The following is a 23,426-nucleotide window of genomic DNA, read 5'->3' as shown; positions in this document are numbered from 1 at the left end:
GTCGGCCACAGAAGTGAGGGAGCAGTAACTCAGGCTCGTGTGGACTGAGTAGTCAGTCACTCAGAATCTCTCCATCAGGGTAGACAGGACAGAAATCGGGAGCAGTTTGCCACAAGCAAAGGCTGCCCTAGGCATGTTCTTTACTGTGCAAACAAGTAAAAGATTAATAACACTTTTCATCTAGCCTCAGGGAGGAACCCAGTAATGGCCTTCTGTCCTCGTTTACACCTTACCAAGCCTTCACCACCAGTTGGCTGCGGGCTTTAGGCAAATCCTATCACCTCTCTGAATCTGTTTCTTTCAGAAGGCCTTTAGAATCACTGACTTTTTGATTGAAAAACTGGCCAGCCTGTCTCTGAACTTAGGCGATCGCCCTGGAATCTACCAATAATCAAGTGGCAGACAGTTGCAGGATCAAGTGTCCTCAGGCTGACTGGTCAGAATGCTTGAACCCAGCGCTCACGCCTTTCGCGTTGATCAGAGCCAGAGACTGACCCAAAGGTGGAGCGCAGCCTGAGCCCCTGTGTGAGAGCAGAGCCCTCTCAGAGCCGGTGCCTGAAGCAGGGGAGTGCTACCCGGGGCAGAAGAGCACCCCCCCCCTCGGCTGTCCCCTGGTGGCCCGGAAGGAGGCTGGGCGTGACCGCTTACCTTCGCTTTCTGGAGGACGGTGCCTTTGCCCGTGACCATGACTGAAAGAGGCCTGTTCTTGAGCGCTGTTGCAGAGTTGACCGGCGTACAGTCTGGGGCAGGGGTGGGGGCGGCACCTTTGGGCTGTCACAGTAAGAGGAGAGCGGGGCCTGAGCCAAGGGCAGGACATGTGACCCGCTCCCCCCAGCCCCACTCCGGGCAGCCCTGCAGGCGGCCCAGAGGAACCTCGACTCCCGCCACTCACCCGGGGGCTCACGTTCTCCAGGTGGGTGGTGTCCACCGTGGTGCCCAGCGTCACGGGCCCGGCCTCCGCCTTCTTCAGGTTGTCCTTCACCTCCACGATGTTGAGCTCGAGGTCCACACGCCTTCTCTCCTCCACCCTGCACTCCTCATCGATTTCCTTCAGCCTCTGCTCCAGGCTGGCCAGGACTTCCTTGTCTGCAGAGGGAATTAAGCTGGCTGCAGGGAATGGCACCCCCAGTGGGTGTGGACAACTCCGGCTCCCCACACTCAGAGCAGGCTCCGACATCTGCATCCTGCAAAGGCTGGAGAACGCTCTGGGGGAAGAGAGCTCTGCCTTTACCAGATGGCATGGGTCTGAGGTATAGAACCTTCTGGTAGGTTCTTCGGGGCTCTCAGTTGTTTTGACACCTGCTGTTGTTGCAGCAAACCCCCAGGGAGAGAGCAGCTTTATTAATGACCCTTGGAGGATGGCTGTGCTGTTCCTACCTGCCCCACACAGTCCCCTCATCCTCCTGGCACTCCGGACTCCCCTAAGCCGATGGGGAGCGGTGGTCCTCAGCCCTGGCACTTCCTCAGTCCTGTTCCATTCTCCCCCTGGAGTGCTCAGGTTGGTACGCGAGCACCAGGAAAGGATGGCTCAGGACTCTACAGCGAAGCCACATGGCACCATGGTTTCCCCTGGCAGTGAGTTCTGGGCCAACAGCCACGAAGATGACGTATGCCCTCTTTCCAAGCCGAGGGTGAGCAGTCACCTGTCACCCTTGTCTGAGGACAAGCAGGCACAGGGGCTGATGTTTAAGAAAAATTCATGGAGAACAAGCTGAGAAGATGTTACTGATAGTTTTAGAACTGGAGTCCTAGATCAGTGGTCAGTATCTGTGCTTTGAGGATTACTTTCTTTTGCTCTGTGGCCTAAGCTAATGCTTAGGATCTTCAGGCCGCTTTGCCAGGAGCATAAACCGTAGTGGGCATTTTCTCTTCTCCTGCCCAGCGAATCCACATGGGAGAGAAAAGGCCGGGGCTCCCTGGCCACGCTCCAGGTTTGCAAGGACTGTCGGGGATGAGCCTCTGGGTCATGCTAGTGAGCACACATCCCAGCTCTGCAGTCTCGGCTGGGCCAGGAGGAAACTAAGCTCCCGTCAGAAAGCAGATTAGTGGTTGCCTAGGGATCGGAGGGTGGGGGGAATGGGGAATGACCGCTAACGAGTATGGGTGGTGAGATATTCTGAGGGTGTCTGGTGCTGGTGGCAGAGATCTGGGAAGATTCTAAAAATCATGGCGTTGTACACCATAAATGGGGCGGTTGTATGGGCTGTGACCTGTAGCTCGTCAAAGCTGTTCTAGGACAAAGAAAGTGGGTGACTCTGGTGGAGAAGGTCACGGGAGCACAATCATGTTCGAAGCTTCCAAGGAATCGGCTGGGGTTGTCCCCAAACCTGCTGCCGCCACTTGCACGTGTGGGTGCAACTTTGTAATTTACATATTAAATAAGCACTGAGATGGACTCTATGAAAATGAGGTAAGTGCTTCAGAGGATCCCCTAAAAATCAAGTTTCTTCTAGGAGATGGCTGCTGAGTGGTGGGGGAAGGATCTGGAAAATAAGCTACACGGACTCTGATTTCTTTCCAAGTGTCTTAAATTTTTGTTCACTTCAACGAAATGAAGACTGGGGATGCTGGGCAGGGGAGCACCAACCTGCACCACAGATGGACGGGGCGAAGGCTAATGGGCCGCACGCAGGGGCACAGATCCGGATTCTTCCTGCGGAGAGCCCAAGCCCCCCGACTGCCCCTTTCCACCTGGGAGGCCCCTCACCTGTGCATTTTAACACGGTCTCTCTGAGCTCCCGTTTCTCTTTCCGGAGTTGAGCCAGGTGCCCCCGGATTTCTTCCTTCTTCTTCTCCAGCCTCTCTTTCTCCTCTGTGTACCGCTTTACCTCGGCTTCTGTCCTATTCTTGCCAAGCTTGATCTCTGTGGACCCAGAGAGGAGAAGCCCCAGGTCAGCCAGGCTGGGACACAAGGGCCGTCCCAACACACCCCCCGCCCCACCCCCACCCCCCCGGGGCCAAGGCTCAGACACAACCCGAAGCTCTGGCAGTGGGTCAGAGCTGAACACCAGGCCAGCCTGGCAGGGACAGACAAGGAAATTGGGCAGGTCTCTTCACCTCTCTGAACCTCTATTTCTGCGTCTGAAAGGGAGGGAGCTGGACTAACTTCTCAAAGCCATTTCCAAAACATTCAACTCTTATCTACCACAGGCACCTGCTGTGGTCACCCTCAACCTGTCCTTCACAGGTGGGCTGGCCCCAGCCGGGGTGATGGCCGCAGTGTCGGGGCAGCTGGATGGGAAGGAGATTTTCTGTTCAGTCTGGACTTTGACTGTTGTGGTTCTTGGGGAAAGCTCCTGGGGCTCTGGACTCTCCTGCCGCGGCGTCTGCTTTGGGAGAAAGCAAACATGGCTTAGCTGGCCCAGGGGCTGCGAAGGCGAGGCCAGCCTACCTGCTGGGGGACAGCCTTACCTGCAACTCGGGGTTCTCTGGAGACTCTGCCAGGGGCTCATCTGGGGCAGGGCCCGAGTCCACAGGGAGAGTCTCGGCTGGGGGCTCCAGGTGGGATGGCGACGGGGACTGGGCCCGAGCCTGTGCACCGCCGGAGCTATGCAGAAAGGACTTGACAGGTGTGAGGTCCAGGTACACTCGGTCGGGCTGGGACTCGCCCAGGGCCTCTGTCACAGGGGCAGCTTCCTCAGGAGTTTCCACCTGCAGAGAAGAGACAGTCAGGTGGCTTTCACCTTCGCCTCTGCCCGCTGGGCTGTGGAGGGGGCGCCAGACCTGTCTCCTGTCCGTGCCCCACGCTGGAGTTCACAGGGAGCCCCCCTCCTGGGGAAGCTTCCATTGAGCTGGACTTAAAAAGCCAGGGTTCAAGTCCTGGGTTTGCCATTCAGGAGGTGGGAGACCCAGGACATAGTATTTACTCTTCCTGAATCTCATGTCTTGATCTGTAGAGAAGAGACTAGTGCACGTCCTTGTGGGGCGGTGAGGATTAAATGAGACAATGCCACAGACGCTCTTAGCACGGCACACAGTTCCGTAAATGGAACCTGCTGTCACTATGATTGTTCAGTATCAGTTTGGGCCTCAAAGGTTAATGGTGTTGCTGTTCCTGATCCTGACTCCTCCCACCCCTCACCCTGCCCGGGCTGGTTCACCAAGTGTTTGAGCTAGACAAGTCCCCAAGCCAGGTGCACTGCACACAAGATGGCCTTGTTGCACTAGGTTCCTGCACCCTGCAGGTGACTTGGAATCCACCCATCTTAGGGACAATCTGCCAATCTCTGGCATCGAGGTTTGGTGAGGGGAGGACGGAACAGCCCAGGTCGCTGCCCAGCCTGGGTCCTTACCACAGCCATCAGCTCCGATGTCTCCACGTCGTCATACAGCATCTCCTGGTGGTCCTGTCTGGGCAGGCCGTCGATGTAAGTGTTCGGCTCCGAGAACTTCCTCTGCATCAGTCTGGAAGACCCGGCAAGACATATCGAGAAGGGGAGGAGGACAGGGCGGTGAAAGCCACCATTCTCCGGGGATTTGTGACAACAGGGGGTGCGGCAGGAGCTGCAGGCTGTGCAAGGGGACCTGGGCACTGGCATCGACCTCATTTTCAACTTTGTTTAGGGAGATCTCCTCCCTCTCTTCCCAGGCCCTTCTTACTGGAACTCCCAGTTCTGAATTTCTCTTCCAGGAAAACCAACTTCCCTTGCCCCAAACCCCACCTCTCCGGATCCTACTGCCTTCTCACCCGGATTCCTCCCTTTTAGGACCTCCTTCCTCATGTCATCACGATGCACTTGGGCAGCCCAGCCCAGGCACTTCCCTGGTTTTGTACACAGGAAAACGAATCCCACTACGGCGGCTCGGCCAGCTTCCATGAGAGCTCCCCCCGACCACCCTAACCCAGGAGCGCTTCTCCCCAAGCCCAGTCCGCTTGCCTGGAAAGCAGAAGTATAGACCCCATACTCCAGAGTGGGCTAGGACTCCTCGGGGGAGCAGTAAGGAAAGTGGATGGTCAGGAAAGGCACCAACTCTGCCATAAGGAGTTGGAGAGCGTCCACCAGGACGAGGGTGCTGTGCGCCCCCCACCCCCAGGCCTGGCTCAGCTCCTCGCTGCTCCTGGGCCCCGGGCCTCCCGCTGCTGACCCTGGGTTCTCAGCTGCCACCCTGCAATGACGGAACAGGCCACGGGAGGCCAGCCTGGGCCCACGTCTTGAAGTGTGGCTGGGAATGGGAGGGGGCGATGCAGCAGAGCCCCGTAACACTCACAGCAGAGAGGTTTTGGCCGCACTGACGATACAGGACACCCTGTCGGCATCCACGTAGTCGTAGGTGAATTCTTCCGGGTCTGTCTTGGAGCCTGACTCAGAGAGCAGGAGGCCTAGCCAGTGGCCCATTTCCTCAGAAGACTTGGCCTGGAGGAGGCCGAGAGGGACATGAGCAGAGCTAGAGTGTGCCGTCTGGTGCCCAGCCCTCCCGGCCAGGCCAGCAGCACCCCTGCCCCGATGCCCAGGCCTCGGAGAGAGGCGGGGGCCACGTGCCCTCATTGTCACTAGCTTATCTCATCCCTGTGCCTCCAAACATTTTCTGCCCCTGGGGATACCTTGCTGCCCCCTTGCTGATGCTGTGAACATCTGTCCCAAGTACCAAATGTGATTCACAGACACGTATTTCTAGAAGGCTAATGAGCCCGGAGAGCACGCATTTGAGGCTGACGCCTCTATTTTATAAACTATCACGTGGCAGTCTATCACCCTAATTGGTATATACAAGACCGGATCCCTAGTTCAAACTTATTTTTGTTTACAGTTTCAATAAAGCCAGTCTTAGGATAAAGGGTATCTTAAGTACCTGACACCGAGTCAGCTGGCTCTGATAAATAAGGAAGTAAATCCTGGTGAAGCTGGAGCCTGTTTTCTTCCAGGGGACAACACAGTCTAAGGGTATCTATTAAAATGCCAACTCTTTTTTGCCTTTTTAGTGAGAAAACACTGGGTATTCTATGAAGACTCCAGGTTTACTTTCACGAGGAGAGCTGCTCGCTGCCCTGACACGACTCAGCTGTCCTGCCTCATTACTCCGTGGTCTTTGTCAGAGAGGCATCTGACAAAGAGCTGTGAGCAGAGCTGGACACCGAGCTGCTTTTCGTCTCCTGTTCCTTCTCCAGCGGGCGTTTCCATCAGCTTTACGTGGGCACCCTTAGCTCCAGCCACCACCCTCTCTGCTCTGGGCAACTGTGACCGCCTCCTCACTGGTCTCAGCGTGGCCCTTCTTGTGGCCCTCCCATCCCTTCCCCTGCCCAGCAGCTGGAGGAAGCATCTCGCAATCACAAGCTGAGCCAGCCGCCGTCCCCTGAAACCCTCCAGGGCGCCCCCTCGCTCTGAGGATCAACCCTCCCAGCCCTCATCACACCCCCCCCCCAGCCCGTGGGGCTTTTCCACAGTTCACAGCACCCACCCCATGGCTTTCCAGCAGCTGTAACTAAGTCATCCACTGGGTAATTCGTTGAATAACATCTCAGTCTCACACTCAGTACATTACTGTACTGAGTAGGTATCTGTCTACAGGACAGCTGGGTGGACGAACACAAGCTTGTCCCGGGTTCCCCTTCGGGAAGCACCTGGAATGCGGAGCTTTGAGCCACCAGAGGGCAGTATTGGAGCACAATTTGGAGGAAGACCCCCCCCCCCCCCCCCCAGTGGGGAAAGGACCAGGTGAAGGAACAGGGGTGAACCAGGGAGGGTGCTTCCCCGCATGTCAGGAACTCTGGCTCAGGCCTGCCCCTGCTCAATGCAAGGCATTAGGTCACCTCTTATTTTTGTAAATGTAACATCAAACAGAGGGTGGGGAGTGGGAGAAACATCACTGTATCACAAACCTCATTCTTCCCCCAGATAAGCCCTAACAATCATGGTCTCTAGGTACGGGGCCCCATCTGGTGATACACAAACCAGGTCAAACCCACTGTGAATCCCCAGAAGATTTCTCAAGCAGCTCAGGGAGTTATAAATACTCCTCCTGCCCTCAGTGCAGGAAGTAGCTCATTGTCCCTTTCCTATAACCCAACCGCTCTGAGGTCAGAAAGGGAATGGAAATTTTTTTTTAAATGCAAAGAAGTAAAATGCAAGAGAATTAAAAAAAACTCAAAAAAATGCAGCGCTACACTGCCTCTCTCTGACTGTAGGATGACGGTCTGCGAAGCGCAGCCAACAGCCCGGACCCCCGCACCCGGCCTCCCCCCACAGGCTTGGCAGTACCTCGAGCTTGGCCAGCTCCTCGCCGCGGTGGAGGATGCGGAAGGAGTACAGGTGGTCAGGGCTTGGGTCTGGGACCACCTCACAGCCCACCAGGCTGAGGGGCTGCTGCGCCACCTTGCTCCGGTTCCGGTCCTGGTAGAAATGCAGGTGACTGTCCCTGACGGAGCACCAGCGTGACTTCCACTGGCTGTTCACCAGCACGTTCAGGTAACCTGCAGGAGGGGACAAGGGCATCCACGGCTGCCGCCACGTCTGGGCCTCCCAGAATCTCCGTTCCCAGACCTGTCACGCTTTGCCCGAGGAGCGCTCTCACTTCAAGGAGGCTGGGGATCTCAGCACATTCTTTGCCCTGCCTCTGTGTGTGCGGCCAGACCCTTGGAAAGTGGACGGCACGGCTCCGCTGCATTTCCGACTAGGTCTGGCCGGAGGGGCGGGAGTCGTGTCGTTGGCCAGAGCAGGCTGGCTGGGTATATGTGCAGGACAGGGCTCCCCAGCCTCATGCCCCGCTGGAAGCAGCCTTCCCCGCCCTGGTCACTTAGGCCACGTGCAGCCAGGTCCCCAGCCGGGGTCGCCCCGCTGCAGGTGCAGTCAGCTCCCCAGCCTCTTAGAGCCTTAGCTTCCTCAGCATCCCTGACACATGGCCTTTCCATCACCTGGTCACTCAGCCTCAGCCTGCAAAGCCCTCCTCCCGTTGGCCGGCTCTCTCTCATCCACCTAAACGCAGCTAGACTTACTTGACCCTCCCTGGGTCCTGCACGCCCTGCCTGGCCTCCCTTTGGAACCTCTGGATCCCAGAACAGTTGCGACCCGCTTCCATGTCAGCTCCCCCAGCAGACCCTGAGCTTATCCAGGGCAGGAACTTGCCACCTTCCCCTCCGGTGCCCAGGGTACGAAGCCATGCAACAGGTCACGGTGCGCGGCCACGTTCCCACCCACCCAGTGCTGGACATACAGCAGGGATCATGAGTTTCTCAGAGCCACACGAACAGGAGCGCAGTAGAAGAATTCAAGCTGAAGACCTAGGAATTCTGGCTCATCCAGGCAAGTACCCCACTTGCCCATCACAGTTCTCTGGACCGAAGAGAACTCTGGGTCAAGAAAGCAGGGAGCGCAGATGCCAAGTCTTGGGAAGGAGAGCAACTATGTTCTCTGTCACCCTTCCCTAGCCACAGGGGACAGGAGCACGCTTCTCTGCTGGAGAGGCTTTCAGCACCAGTCCAGCCACATCTCACAGCGACTCACTGAGGCCAGCTTTCTGTGCCAGTGTGCCCCCCGAGGCTGCAGACAGGGGCCGGCAGAGCTGGGTCACAACCCCGGTGTCCTGGCCAGAGAAGCAAGGGGCTCCAAGGGGGAAGCCCCATCTGCTGACTTCCCATTCCACCCACCCACCCTGCTGGCCTCAAAAACCAGAACTGGGCTGGGACTCGGGAAAGGAGCCCAAGGCTGGAACACGGGTTCCAAGAGGAGGAGGAAAAGGCCTCAAGGTGGACAGTGTCAGCCTTCGGGCCCCGGGAAGAGCTCTGAGCCACGAGTCCCAGGTTGGGGGCCCGGACAGAGGCTCCCCCCGGGGTATTTTCTGGGAAAGGCCTCAGTTTCCTCAAGACAGAATGAGGGCAGTAGGGATGACCTCTGTGAGCCAAGCGGCACCCAGACACACCCTCTGTACCAGCAACGTGGGCTGCTGTCGTCCCCTTAACGGTTCTCACTGTCCCCATCTGAGTCCTAGCTCCTGCCTGGGGGGCGGGGTGGGGGGGGGGGGAAACGCCACCTCAGCCCACTCAGCTCCTGCCCGACCTTCAGGGCTCAGGTCCAGGAAGCCCCCTCTGACCTCGGGGTAGGAAAGGTTCCAGCCCCGAGTGCTTACAGCTACTGCGGTGACACAGCGTGTGGCTTCAGGGTGTGAAGCCACCATGGCGCTTGGGCTGTGAGCTCTCCGGACTGTGTTCTCCCTCTGCCTGGTCCCCCTTCCCTGGCGCTGCCTGCCATGCTCCTTCAAGACTGATCAAAGGAACGGAACTGTTGAAAGACCACGGGGAGGACGGCGGTCCGGGACCAGTCACTTGCACAAAGGAGCCAGCGCTGCAGCAAGACTAGGGCCCGTGAGGCGTAATGAACCACCGGCAGGGAAGGCGGCCGGAAACGGGAGCCGCAGGGCTGCCGGCCCCGGAGATGCTTAACGCAAGCCCTAAACCCGCCGCGGGCGCTGTCCGAGCCGCCTTCCCGGGGGCCGGCTCCCGCCCAGGGGGGGAGCCCGCGGGGTCCCGCATGAGGCGACGGTTCTTACTGGACGTCTCGAGGGACCTGTCCGGAGGCTCCAGCGAGGTAGATTTCTTCCTGCCCAGATTCATTAGGTTGCTCAGTTTGAGGCCAGGGGAAGATTTCTTCTTGACTGTCGAGATGAGAGAAAAACCTGTCAGCACTGCACGCGGCCCAATGACACGCCGCGAGGAAGAGCGGGGGCCGCACACCGTTCCCGCCGCCTCTGCCCCGCCCCGCGCGCGCGCATGCGCACGTAAACATGTCCGCCCCCGAGACCGGGAGCCGCAGGCCAGTCACGTATCCCTAGAATCACACACTCAAGAGGGGGACACCGACTCCATTTTTTAAAAAGATAATTTCCATTTTTTTTAAAAAAAGATACATTTATTTGGGAGACAGAGAGCGAGCACAGACAGGAAGGGAAGAGGGAGAGGGAGAATCTCAGGCAGATTTTCCACTGAGCCCGGAGCCCAGTGTGAGGCTCGATCCCACGACCCTGAGATCATGACCTGAACCAAAATCGAGTTGGATGCTCAACTGACTGAGCCACGAAGCGCCCCACACCAACTCCTCTTATAGACTAGGTCAGCATTTGAGAATCTTCACAGACTGTACTGGCTCAAATAGACTGGGTCTAGGATCAGCAAACAAGAAGAGATGCAAGACTATTCTGCCCCCCGGCAATTCATAAAACTTGACCGCGATTTGTTCATCTCTCCCTTTCTCTTGGGTTTATCAGCTGTGTTATTTCCAAGCAGTTTATAAGTTGGAGGCATGTTGCAAGCAGCTGTTACAACCCATTAGGGTTGAGCCAGACAGCCACGTCTCAGAGCCTGGGACACCACCCCCCTCCCAAGCTGAGGCTGAGGGCCACAAGCGCTGGTACCATCTTTGGCCTCTGGGACCTCAGGGTGGCCATCTACGGAGCTTCCATATTCCGAGGCTGACAGGTACTTCTCCGTTATATCTAGCTGTGGAAAAGAGGGAGACAAGTGGGTGATCTTGTCTGGGAATGGTTACCTCAGGGGTCACAATAAAGAAAACTAAGAGACAGCTTTTGGACATAGGCTAGGGGTCACCACGGAGTCCAGGTCACTGATGGCACATCGACCAGGGTTCCCTCGGGCTCTCCGGGGGACCTGCCTTCACCTTCCCTTTCCCTGCCCCATCCAGAGACGACCCTCTTCTTTGGGCCACCACACATCCAAGTTCACAAGTTCTCAAGATGCCTACTCAACCTGATGTAAGAGCAGCCTGTAGCCAGCCCCAGGGTGGCCTTAGAGTTGACCCCCCAGCTGAAGCTGACCGTCAGGCTGGGAACCACCTGAGCATGAGGAAGGCTTTTAAGAACTGACAGCACTATGAACAGAGCAGGCTGCAGAGGAAGGCCAGCTTGTCTACACAGGGTCAGACCATGATTTGAGCCCTGGCTGGAGCACCCTCCATCCAGACCAGGTGCCCCACTTACAGCCCTCTCTGGGCCCTGCTGGGCATGTGTTTAAATATGGATAATATCCCTGTCTACATCCCCAGGGCTGTTAGGGGACTTGTGAGTTTCTAGAAGGGTGTGGTGGCTGTTGTGAAGAATGTGAAGCACTCAGAACATTCCAACCAAGCTTCTCTCAGAGAACGACTTTGTCCAGACCTCTGGGAAACACGCTGAGGGACTCCCAACCCATGGGACTGGGCTTAGGCGGGGGCTCGACTTCTATACCTGGCCAGGGAACTCCATGAGGGATGACCTGTGCCTTCCCAAAGAACGGAACACCTCCTCCTCCCTACTTGAGACATCTACTTATCCTCTGCCTTCCTCCCTGCCGGGGCCTGGGAGCCCAGGGTGAGGCACAGTGACACTCTGCTCTGTGCACTCCCAGGCTTCAGGGCGCCTGTTTACAGATACCTGGGACCTGGCATGCGAAGCCATAGGGGTCAGCCCTCCCCTCCGCTAGCCCCTGGCCCCAGGGCTCCATGCAAATGGGCAACAGAACCCTTTGGTTGGAATCAACATGGGGACAGTCTCCCAGCCCCGAAGCTTTACCAGGAGTAAATGAGAAAGAAGAGTCTCATAGCATGAATTTCCCTGCTTAAGAATGGAGGGCACGCTGACCTTGGTTCCAATAAAGCTTCCTGCACCCAAGCAAGAGAATATCAACATCATCAGTTTTTCTGCCAACCTGAAGCTACTGGGCTTATCCACGCATTGTACGTTTCTTACTCACTGGGCTGAAGTGCAAAAGCAAAGATCTCAGTCTCATACTTCTAATTTTTACAGAGAAGATAGAGAACTGAACTCTCTTCCAGGCAGGATAGAGGCTTACTTTCTGACAGTTCAGGCGCTGGGCATCTGGGCTGTACTGATTTCCCTCGGACGCTCCTTCTGAAGGCAGGCCACTCACCTCCTGGATGACCTGAAGGGAGAGAGAAGCCATCCGCGGAGGCCCTTCAGGCCTGGACTCACAGCCAGACGGAAGCGAGAGCCCCTCGCGGTCAGGGGAAGTGGATGGAGGTGAGAGAGAGGGGGATGCACACTTTCCAAGGAACAGCGACTCTCCCTCCCACCCCCAGCACCTGGCCTGGAACTGGGCAGGCTGCAGAGGGGGAGGCTTGTCCCTTCGGCCCCCTCTCCCGCCGACCCCCACGTGCTCTGGTGGTGGGCAGGGCCGGGCGGGGGGTTGCTTTACAGCAAAGCCGAAAGACGGCCAAAGCTGCAGCCCTCAGCTCTGCGAGGCCCCTCCTTGCCCTCATCCTGGGCAGGGATGGCTGTTCAGCTGTGGGTATGATGAAGAACTGCATCAGCCAAGCCCCCGCCCCCCAGCTTTTCAGGGGCCATGGAGCTTCCTGTGGAGAGCCTCCCGCTGCTCGGGAAGTAGGCCTGCCAACTGCCTGGGGCCAGGACTGGCTCTCCAGACTTGCCTGTCGTGGTCCACCCCACCCTCCTCCAGAAGGAGCCTTTTCACTGGCACCCGGAGGCCTGGGCTGGGGGCCCACAGGTCAGAGGAAGCTCTGGCCACACTAGGCAGAGGGTAACAACCCCGGGCAGCCACAGCCACACACGCACGCACGCGCGCTGCCCATCCAGAGCCCTTTGGACTCAGCAAGCTGAGTACTTTCAAAGACCCTCCTTTTTCAGTCTTTGCTTAGAGCAGTTTATGGAAACAAGGTCAAAGGTAGAAAAGCCAAAGAAGCAAAGGAAGAATGGCTATGGAGATAGGGAAACATAAGACAGGTCTAACTTCTTAGGTGGACTCCAGGTCGGGACCTCGGTCCACATGGTGGACCAAACACGCAACATGGAGCTGTGGGAAGTCAGTCCACTAGCTGCGTGACCCCGGGCCTACGCTGCCGTCACCACGCCTGTAGGATGGGGCCACACCTGCAGCGGGGCGGGCGGTGGGGGCGGGGGGGCTGTGAGGACTCATGTGTGAAGGTACCATCCTCATGAGCTGGGGCCTAGATACGCGGACACGCTAGGCGGGGGAAGCACGCAAAGCCTGGAATCCAGGCTTGAGGTCTTCTCTGGGAGAGTCCCGCCCGTGCTTTCCTTTTCTGGGGTCCTTGTCCCATGCTTAGCATTTCCCACCCATGGCCATCTACCTGTCCCACGCTGTAGAGCTGGGACACGGAGGCCAGGGAAGGGAGGTAGGTTTAATGAAACAGATAGGCGTCGATGGTGAGAGCCCACCACACAGGCTCACCAGTCCTACCGAACCGCAAGAGTGTGCAGCTTCTCGGAGTCAGACCCTGGCAGCCGGGCCCGCCTCTGTGCTCATCTGAGCAGGGAGGAAAAGGACTCTGTGCGGGCCGACGGGGAGGCTGGGCCTCCTGAGGGCGTTCTTGTCTTTGAAACCAGCAGCAGGGGTCTCAGGATGAGGGCATGTGAGTCAGGGAGGGAGACTAGGGGTCAGAGGAAGGACAGGTGGGTCTGAGCAGTCAGAGGACCAGGCTGGGAATAGGGAACTGGGAGCAGGAGCAGGACGCGCGCGTGTGTGTGCGTGCGTGTGCGTGCGTGCGTGTGTGTGTGTACACGTGTGTACGTACACACAGGTGGATAGGGAGAGAGGGCAGATCCAGGGCTGTGATGGAGGAGGGGGCAGCAGGAACCAAGGAAGGAAGGGACCTGACTGGCTCTGTCTGGCCTCACCAGGGGCCCTGCTGGCTTTGGAGATCCCTCTGCAACCAGGGGCCCCTTCTTGGTGTAAACCTTATACCTTCTGGTCAAGCTTATATTTAACACGGGGCACACCAGGCTTTGTCATCCCTGGGGCTGTGCCACGTACCCGCGGGCAGACCTGACCATCTGCATGTGTGATGGCAGGACACACAGGACTGCGGCCCAACAGTTGTGGGTTTGAAACCTGATGCTGCCACTCCCTTGCCAGGTGACCTTGATTAGTCACCTCCTCTGTCTGAGCTCTAATCAGCACCCCTGTAAAACGGTGATACCAACATTGTGCAGCTACGCCCGGTGCGGTCAGGTGGGTTGTTTGCTCCAAGTGCACGGCCCTTGGTAAGTGCTTTCCCGGTGACCCTGCTGTCTAGGCGTCTTTAATAAGGAGGCTGGCGATGCCCCTCCAGCAACCAAAGGGCAAATGAGTCTCAGCTAGAGCCCAAGTCCAGGCATAGCACAGGGTGCTGTGATCCTTTCGTTAGGACTGACTGCTACCACTTAGAACACAGGAGCCCTGAGAAGTTGAAGGACTGGAGATCCTTTACCCTTGACAACAGTCATCCCTTTTAGAAAAAAGCCAGGGCGCAGGAACTGAGGAGCCCCTGGGAGCCCCGCAGGGGAGCAGGCTTGTGTCCCTGGCAGCCCGGCACTGCCCTCACCCTGAGCCACTGCTCCGCTTGGTCCCTGCTCTGCAGGCCTAGCACGATCACATCGGCGTTCATTGGCGTGATCTTCAACTTGTGCTCCTTCTTCCGCACTTGCTTCTCCTTGTGGATGACGCTGCTGCCCAGCAAGTTCACGTCCAGCTGCGGGCTGTGGTCCTTGGAGGATTTGTAGCACTAGAAGGGAAGAGAGATGCTGTGCCGCTCGCCAGGGGTGCCAGGCCTGGCTGGGGTCTGCAGAGAACGGTCAGTGGCACAGCGGGACCCCCTGTGCATGTTTCTCCCTTAACACCCTCAGGAAGGGGTGCAGAGGGAATGAAGGCCAAGCTCATTAGCTGCTTAGTTAGGAAGATGATTTGTAGCAAGAAAAGAAAGGGACCTGCTTCCCCTCTCAGACAAAATACTTGGCTCCTGTTTGTCACGGTCTAAAGGGGGCCCTCACAGGGCTGTGGAACGGGATTCCCAGAAAGAACATCTGCGCAGAGCGTGATGTGACCTGGGAAGAAAACGTGCTCATGATTCCAAGGAACTTCAAGTTAGGACATAAAACTGAATTGTAATTTAGAATAACAGGAAATAGGGCTGTGGTCAGAGTAATATCTTCCGTTTCCCTTATGGGTTTTGTCTTCTAATCAGTGATCCAGACTACCGTGACTTGAGACAATGCCTCAGATTCTAACATCGCAACAGGTGAATGCAGCGGCCAGAACCGGGGCCAGGGGGACTCCTGACCGGGCAGCAGGCTCCGCCCCAAACGGCTAGGGGTTGGCATGTGAGGAAGAATGAACCCTCCGACCAGGGGACAAGATCCCCGGAAACCGCGTCTATGCGGCTGGACTGGGGGCCGGGGGTGGTGATCCCAGCCCCCTGGCAGAGTCCTAGGAAAACCATTAGACTTTCTAGGCGAAGGAGCACATTCACCCCTACACAAGATGTCCGGCACACGATTTCAAGTTAGAAGGAGAGAAAGCCTCCAGAGAGAAAAGGCTCCAACCACCTGGTATCAGTGTCCATCTTCCCGACCCCCCGCAGAGAGAGAAGACGGGACCACCACAGGAGCCCAACTGACCAGGAGCCTGGTGTCTTTGATGACGCAGAGCTGCTTGGCCCACTGCCCCAGCCACTTCTTACGCCACAGGAAGGCACAGATGCGGGCGTCGCGCATCAGCTCGATGCTGGCCTCAGGCGAGGGCCACTGGTACGGGGCCGACTTGCCCTTGCTGTTTTCCTCTTCATCGTAGGACTCGTAGGAGCTGCTCACAGCCTCTCCGTCCTCTGCAAGGAAGACCCATGCGGTCAGGGCCCTGCTGGGCAGGGGAACCTTGGTCCAGGAGGGAGGGCAGCCAGGGGCCTCCAGGCCACAATCCCCGCCCCCCGCCAGCTCTCTGTGCCCTTGAACCAGCCTGACAGCTACCAGCCACAGACCTGGGCAGGCCCGGCCCCCAAGCCCCCTCAGTGAAGCCTTCTTGGATGTCCTTCCTGGCCACAGACACAAATCACCCAAACCAGGAGTCTCTCCCTTTTCCTGCTCAAATCTGTCATCCCAGGCTCCACAGAAACCTCTGACAAGACACTGCCCACAGGCGACCGTCCTGCCTGGGGGCCTCCATAACCTCACCTGAGGGATTTGGCAGTGGGGGTAGCCTGGCACCCGGGCATTCTAAGGGGCCAGCGGAAGGGCTGCCGTCCGAGCCCGAGCTGGGCACGTGGCAGGCCCCCGATAGCGGGGCCGCCTCCATCCCTGGTTTTGTCCCTGAGGGAGGGGCTGCAGTTTCTTAGGGTGGGATAAACCACAGCAGGAAATGGCTCTGAGGGGAAGGCGGCTGTCCGCCTTGGTCACAGCCCTTTTCCCAACCCACTCCAGCCTCCCCAGACTCTGCTTGCTCTCCCTCCCCCTGCACACCTCCCAGCACCGACAGCCCCTTGTGCTGGTTTCTGCCTCCAACGCTTCCTCCACCTCCGGCGACCAGCCGACCCCATGCATTTGTTCTGTTCAAGAGGATCCCAAAGCTCACCAAGCACAAACCGTATTCAGTTCTGTGCACGCTTCCCATGCCTCAGTTTCTGTTCCCTGCCGCCCCCCCCGCCACCGTACCCTGGGAGAGTCGCTCTGTTCTCCAGGCCCCATTCTGCTATTCAAGCCCAAGCAAAACTAGGTGAAGAAAAAAGTAAATCAGGAAAACCCCGAAAAGCAGGACATGGAGAAAAGAGAACCTCAGGATCCCTGGTCCAACCCCCCTGGCTCAACACAGGAATCCCGTCTGTGGGAACCTTGCTGCTGCTTCAGCCTCCACTTGAATTCCCTCTGGATGGGGAGCTCACTATGTCCTGGCCACTGGCTACTTCCTTCTATGACTGGGAAGTCAGGCCACCATCTACTTCCCTGTAACTTCTACAGACTCGTTCTGTCGTCCCCTGGAGCCAGGGTGAATGTACCTCCTGTATCCTCCCCTCCGATCCCCTTCAGAAAAAAGTCAGCCCATGGGCCCTTAGCCTTCCCTTCCGCAGAAGCCCCTTCTACTCTCTGCCCTCGGAAGACAGACCACATTTGACTTAGAATACAGACCAGAACGAGGCCACTGCCACGGTTATCCTAACTACAGGGCCAAAGAAAATGTGTCTTACTTTGTCTAACAACCAGCTTTCTTTAACAGCAGTGCGGTAGTGCTCCCCTTCTCAGCCTAACGAAAAAGTTGCGCAAACTCCTAATCTCACACCCATGAAATAAGCAAAGATGGGGAGGAGGGGCGTAGCCAATGGGAGACCTGAACTCTCCCGTTGCTGGTAGCAACGGAAATGCACACACGCCTCTCAGAAAACACTCTGGCAGCCTGTTGCTGTGAGAGCCATAGAAACACCCATACCCTTTGACCCAATTACCCTAGATCCTAGGAAACCAGAGAAGGGAGGAGGGAGGTTACATGCGTCAAGATATTCATTCCAGTGCCATTTACAGTCAGCGGCAGGAGAGCGGGAAAAGTGTGATGCACCCGCTTTGAAGGAGGCCGGGCAGCCATGACCCCTGGGAACTCTGAACACTAGCCTGTAGCTCAATAAATACGATGGTAAGTGAGGAGGCACAGTTAAAATTCTACGTGTGGAAGGATCAGTGCCGAGAGGCAACAGGACTAACTCAAGAAAGCTGATCTGATCCAGTGACAGGAGCAGGGGGATTTTATTAAAAAGCGAAAGTCCTCATTGTCAGTATGGTATAGTCTATACAATAAGGGAAATAAGAAGAACGATGCAGTGTCATCAGGATGCTTCCTTCTGTGACAACAATTAATAGAGGGAGGTCACAGAGTTTAGCAGGAAGAAGTTGACCAAATCCCCCCACTGTCTGTGCTTCTGGGGTTGGTCTGTGGAGAATTCTAACACCTCCCCATCCACCTCCAGGGGGCTATGGGGAAGCCGAGAAGAACCAGCAAATCACAGTACATCAAACTACCTGGAGTAGCTTAGGGGAAGCTTGGGCGAATATATTGTCATTTTGTCATTTATCTCTAAGAGCGATCATAGCAGGGCCATGAATGTAGGACAGACACATGGCTTCCAGGGGTGACAGGATGAACAGGAGTGAAAGGCAGGAGGCTCAGGTAATTCCATCCCCTTTCTGCATCCCTGGGAGGACCGCCCCCCACTGTGTGCTGCTGGAGGTCTTTGGGAACAGAGGGCAGAACCACCGTGCAGCGCCCTGGTCCTTCGCCCATGCATTCGGATGCCGCTGGAGGGGTCTGTGGAAGGCAGAGTGAGTCTCTCCTTCTGGAAGGGTGATACATGGGGTGCACATGCAGGACCCATGCACAGGGCGGGGAAGAGGTCAGAGGCCGCCCTCGGGCATGCATCCGAGCTCTGAGAGCCCGGCAGCAGGCACAGAATCACCGGCATTCCAGCTCTGGGGACAAGCAGTACCCAAGGTGATCGTGGCGTAAATGACTCCTTCAGGCACCTGCACCCATCTGGGGACTCCAGTGGGGGAAAATCCGCCAGAATGACCTGTGTGAGATGCAGAAGCACAGGAGAAAGGCGAGATGGAGAGAGTCAAGATGAAGAGAAGACCAGACCCAAGTGCAGAGAGAGACACAGAGTGACCCAGATGTGGCCACATGGCTGCCTGTCCACCGGAAGCATGGGCTTCTCAGGACAGGCCCCAGCCCCATCAAGGACATCTTTTCCCAGCCCCTTCCCCTCCAGAGATGACCACGTAACTACTCGTCGCCAACACAATGTGGGTAAAAGTCACTTCAGGCTGGTACTTTTAAGAAGCACATAGGGGTTCTCTGCTCGCTCTCTGCAGAGGATTCTGTGGCCTTACAGGGTGGCCGAGCCCACACTGGAAGGAGCCTAAACTCCCTACTGACCAGTAATACCCACGCTGAACTGTTCGTGAGACAGAGATTCGTGCTGTGTCGCTATACACTGCAAGGGAGGTTATTTGTTCCAGGAGCTGCCATGACCCCAGCACGAGACCTCATGGCCGAGTAGCTGACCTCTCGTGCAAGCAGGACCAGCCCTCCCATCTGCACAGGCCACCAGGGCGCTGATTAAACTTTCACTCGGAGAGAAGGGCCTGACCCTTGAGAGCAGTGTGGGGACAGCGCTGAGAAAGCAGGACAAGCACCCAGACAACTGGTCTCCTGTGGGAAGTCTACAAATCGCTGGTGGCCGACGACCATTCCTCCTGCCATGACCTGCCCGTCTCACTGCTCAAACAGCTGTGGGGGCGACAAGCAGGAACTGGGGGCAGGCCAGCTGATAATGCGGGTGAAGCCCTCCCTTGGTGGCACGTGGGACCAAGTCTCGGGTCGTCCTCGGTCCTCGTCCTGGCAGGAGACGAAGGCAGCAGACAGCTCCCTACTCCCTACTTGCTGGCTGCAGTCTGTCCTCACAGTGGCGCCCCAGTCCTGGCTAAAACCAGCACGAATTCACGGCCGACACAAACGCCGAGAAGCTCGAGCCCACTTGTTTACAAGATGAAGCGCCTGCCCCACAGACAGGCCCCCGGGAGCGTCTGGGATGCAGGCCCCGGCTGGCACGGGCCACACCCGGGAGAGCAGGGTCTAAGACGCATGGAGGTACCCGCCGTGGTGACTCACGGCTTCCACCTTCCAGATGCATCTAGACAGCAGCGCCACACCCTCAGCTTTGGTCTGCAATCACGGCCCCGCCGGTGACTCGGCAACGTCCCACATGCTCAGTGGGTTCAAGCGAAGGGAGGTCTGCCCACAAAGCCAGCCTCTCAGAAAAAAATAACCTCAATCCAAACAGGCCCTCACCTCCCACACAGTTCCTGCGACCGGAGGCAGTAGGTAAGGTGTGAAGAAAGAGAAGGGTCCAACATGGCTCCAAGGGACTGGTCCCCTGTGATCTCTCGTCCTGCTCTTTACGGAGCCAGCAACACCCTCTTCGGCCAAGTTCATTCCTACCACCGAGGACCCTTGCCTTTTACATCTGCCAACTGCTTTACGCTTTCAAAGACCTTCCACTTAGCAAGCAAGGAAGCTGATGGAGGTGAGGAGGGCAGAGTGAGCGGGTCAGAGTCCAGCTGCCTGGGTGCGTGGGCCACAACACTCTCTCTGTCTTCCAGGATTTGTAGGGCCTTTCTGCGCTATCGAATCCCCACCCCAAGAGCATTTCTGATCTGACTAGCCCAGGCTGAGCACCACTGGCTGAGGACAGAGGGGTCCAGCATGAGCCCTGCCCCTGTAGCACCGAATGCCAAAGTTGGGTCAGTCACCAAGTAAACCCCCCAATGGCTTGCGGTCTTGTCAGAGAGAAGCCAAAGTCCTTCTCGTGGCCTGGGGCTGACTCCTCTGTCCCCACCTCTTGTCTCTCTCCTCGCTCCAGCTCCACTGGCCTCCTTGCTGCTCCCAAAGCATGCCGAGTGCCCTCCTGCTTCAGGAGCTCTGCATGTGCTTCGCAGTCTAGAACGTTCTTCCCGCAGGTCTCTGCTCTCCCCCACTGCCCACTTCATTCAGGAATCAGCTCAAGGTCATGCTACCAGAGAGCCCCTCCCTACCTAAAATAACACCCTCTCCCACCCCAACCCAGCCCCCGTGTTTTCCATCCTAACACTATCTCATCCCTGACACAACCTAGGTTTATTCGTTTTCTGTCTTTCCTCACAGAGTCTAAGGGCTGCGACTCTGGACTCTGCTGAGTTCCTGACTCCTAGAAGCATGCTTGGCATACAGCGTGAGCACAGTTAACTACGAGTCCAATGAAAGCCACCCTGGAAAGGACTCTGGCTCAGCCTGACCACATTCCCCTTGCTTCTAAGTGTCTCTGGGCCAACACACCTCTCCTCCATCACATTTCTGTGCTGAATCCAGCACCATCCGGGTGGGAAGACCGAAAGCATCAGACACAGTAAAGCAGCTCATTGTGGACCATCCCAAGCCCCTCCTTACAGGCAGCCTGGGTCTGCAGCACGGCTCAGCTCCCCACCAGAGCAGAGGCCCAGGGCTCTGTGGCCAGTTCTCAATTCGGGCCACGCTCTCTGGAAACGGCAGCCGAGGCTGCCTTCTGCGTCCAGCACTGGCATCTGTACAGGAAGTGGTGGCCCCCTCTGAGCCCCAGCCCTGGCCCCGGATGTACCATTGAGGGATGTGTCGTACGGTTCAGCCTCTTCATAGTAACCCTCTGGAGACTCGATCTTTGGGATGGAGAGCTGTTTCCGTTCTGGAATCTGTGGTATGAACAAATAAACATTTTCAGATAGGATACACTGGGAACGACTTGGAATTAACCCTCTGGGTGGAAGGAGGGGAGTCTAGAAGAAAAAAAAAAAATGCCAAGCTGGACTTCAAGCCGGCCGGGAGGGAGACCATGGAATGCCATGGCTCCCATTGGCCACCACGTCCATTGGTTTGTTTCCAGTGGAGGGCCATGGGTGTGTTGCTTAACCTCGCTGAGTCTCAGCGTTCTCGTCTGCAAGATGAGGTTCAAACCCCCACCACACACAGAAAATAGCGTTGTATACATGATGTGGAATGCACCGAAAGGTCCAGATGGTATCAGGCCGTTATGGCTTCTAAATAGCATGTACTTTCTAAAATGACAAGGGCTAATGAAATGCACATGGAGGGAGATGACCAGGGTTCTATATCCTAAATTTTTACCATAGTAAGTTCAATCGTTTGGTCAGCAAATACTGGATGCTCCCGCACCCCAGCTGTGAGGGGCGCATCCAGATGTTCAGGAGTCAGCCCTGGGGAAGATTCAACTAGGCAGTGAATCTTCAAGGCTCCCCATCAAGTGCATCTTGAGTTGTGTTCTAATAGATAAGGTCAAAGTTCTGTGGGAACCCGCAGGGTGTGAGGAACATTCACCACCTAGAGGACACGATCTTTGAGCTGAGTCTCAAAGATGACCCTGAGCTTCTTACGTGGTATAGGGATGCATGAGCACATTTTGAGAAGAAAAAGAATATATGCAGGTATGTGGAAGCATGAAGCATGAAATCCTCTATTCCTCCATTAGACTATGAAACTAATCTTAGGAGCAATAGCAGGGGAGAACAGAAGAAGTTGATTGGTGCATGAGTATTACTATATACAGGTCATAAATGTGCAAAGATCCATCCACACGAATCTCTGACGTCTCCCTGAGTCATGCAATCCCTGAGGAGGGCTAAGGGAATATTCATAATGAGAGAACAGAAATGGCAAAATCTGAAATACGTTCCGACTTCTGGTTTTGGAAAGTCCTTGTGCAAGGCATTTGGGGGGCTTCAAAGGAAAGCAGTAGAAAGTGGTGGGGGTGGGGAGGAGATGGAAGGAAGACAGCCAACAGAGAGACCCTGGGCTCAGAGGGACCTCTGTGCCTTGGAGGATTCCTTGCCCTGCTGGCAGGAGAAAGGAAGGATCTAGAAACCCCAGCCTCTGCAAATAGTTTATTTGAGGGATCTACAACAGAGAGAGCTCCCCTGGTTTTGGCCCAGGAGATGGTGGGCAAGCAGTCAGCCTAGACTGGGGTCCTACTGTCCTATCTGGGAGTAGAACACTAGGGAGTGTTTCCTGAGAGTCTCCTAAGCTTGACACTGTAAAAAAACACCCATAAATGGAGAGGCGGTATAGGGTAGTGGTCGGAATCCGATCTCCAGGGCTAGGGTCTGAATCCTGACACTGGCACATCCAAGCTGTGTGACCCTGGGCAACTTACTTGACTTCTCTGAGCCTCGGTTCCTCCACTGCAAAATGGGGAGAGTAGAAATACCTGCCACATGGGGTCACTGTAAGGATTAAACTCTGCCCAGCACTATTATTCAATACATATGAATTTTTACTAACCTAAAAAATATAAAAGTATTAGTGAAGGGAAAAGGTTGCCTGTATACATGTTCGGCAGAGGAAGAACAGCCGTCTCCTGAGGAGACGGAGGAGACGTTTGGTGTTGCCCATGCTGAAGCCCAAGCTCAGCCTCATTAAAGAAGACAGTCCCCGCTCTCAAGGCTGCCGGGACAAAACCTAAGCGCTTGGGTCAAGATAAAGGATAAAACGATTCCCCCCAAATCCAGAAGAGTCACATAATTACACAGGTGTAATGGTCTGTTCTCCAAAGTCCAAGGAGCGAGAATTGCTCATCGCTCAGGGTTACGAATAAAGGAGCATTATTTTCGTTGTCATCATCGTTGTGATGATCCAGGTTGGAGACACTAAATGAAGAGGTGGAAGAGATGTGACTTCACAACCGGAAAGAAGGTTCTGAGAATCTACAAGAAGGGACAGGGAAGAAAGCCACCCTGCTCAGCAGGATTTGCCAGAGGTCTGCAAACTTTATCTGCAAAGGGCCAATAACACATACTTAAGGGATTTGCAGGCCATTTAGAGCCTCTGATCTCAGCTATTCAACTCCGGGACTGCAGAGCAAAAGCATCCATAGATAATACACAACTGAGAAGTATGGCTCTGTTCCAATAAAACTTTATTTACAAAAGCAGTGGCTGTGGATTTGGCCAGGGGGCTACAGTTTGCAAATTCTGATTTAGAGTAGACGTGAGAGCTGAACAAGAGCGGTAGTCCGGATGACCTGAGGCGTCTCTGCAGTTATGAGCAATCTGCCCCAGCGTGCACTGTGGAACATTCTCGGGACAGGGAGAGCAGATCCGGCCAGCCCTAGCTCCCCGGACTGACCATGGTA

At 56.2% G+C, this 23,426-nt stretch overlaps 1 protein-coding gene across 5 annotated transcripts in view; it reads right to left on the bottom strand.

Moving 5' to 3' along the window:
* The window catches only part of AFAP1L2 (actin filament associated protein 1 like 2), a 94,373-nt gene that overhangs the window by 1,454 nt on the left and 69,493 nt on the right, over window positions 1-23,426 (bottom strand). For 2 of the 5 annotated variants that reach the window (XM_028121836.2, XM_028121838.2), the window contains exons 5-18: window positions 20,883-20,973; window positions 15,355-15,560; window positions 14,283-14,462; window positions 11,774-11,863; window positions 10,342-10,426; window positions 9,481-9,585; window positions 7,197-7,408; window positions 5,209-5,354; window positions 4,293-4,404; window positions 3,412-3,651; window positions 3,146-3,329; window positions 2,708-2,863; window positions 893-1,086; window positions 649-771 (exon numbers count right to left, since the gene is read on the bottom strand). In XM_028121836.2, coding sequence (XP_027977637.2) covers window positions 649-771; window positions 893-1,086; window positions 2,708-2,863; window positions 3,146-3,329; window positions 3,412-3,651; window positions 4,293-4,404; window positions 5,209-5,354; window positions 7,197-7,408; window positions 9,481-9,585; window positions 10,342-10,426; window positions 11,774-11,863; window positions 14,283-14,462; window positions 15,355-15,560; window positions 20,883-20,973 — 2,124 coding nt within the window. The remainder of the gene's footprint in view (window positions 1-648; window positions 772-892; window positions 1,087-2,707; window positions 2,864-3,145; window positions 3,330-3,411; window positions 3,652-4,292; window positions 4,405-5,208; window positions 5,355-7,196; window positions 7,409-9,480; window positions 9,586-10,341; window positions 10,427-11,773; window positions 11,864-14,282; window positions 14,463-15,354; window positions 15,561-20,882; window positions 20,974-23,426) is intronic. The other 3 variants (XM_028121839.2, XM_028121837.2, XM_088019861.1) reach the window with 3 other exon arrangements.

The sequence above is a fragment of the Eumetopias jubatus genome, unplaced genomic scaffold, assembly GCF_037043125.1.
Source record: "Eumetopias jubatus isolate StellerSeaLion01/CBP00866 unplaced genomic scaffold, mEumJub1_p1.0 scaffold_17, whole genome shotgun sequence".
NCBI lineage: Eukaryota > Metazoa > Chordata > Mammalia > Carnivora > Otariidae > Eumetopias > Eumetopias jubatus.
This window is presented reverse-complemented; position numbering and strand designations above follow the sequence as displayed.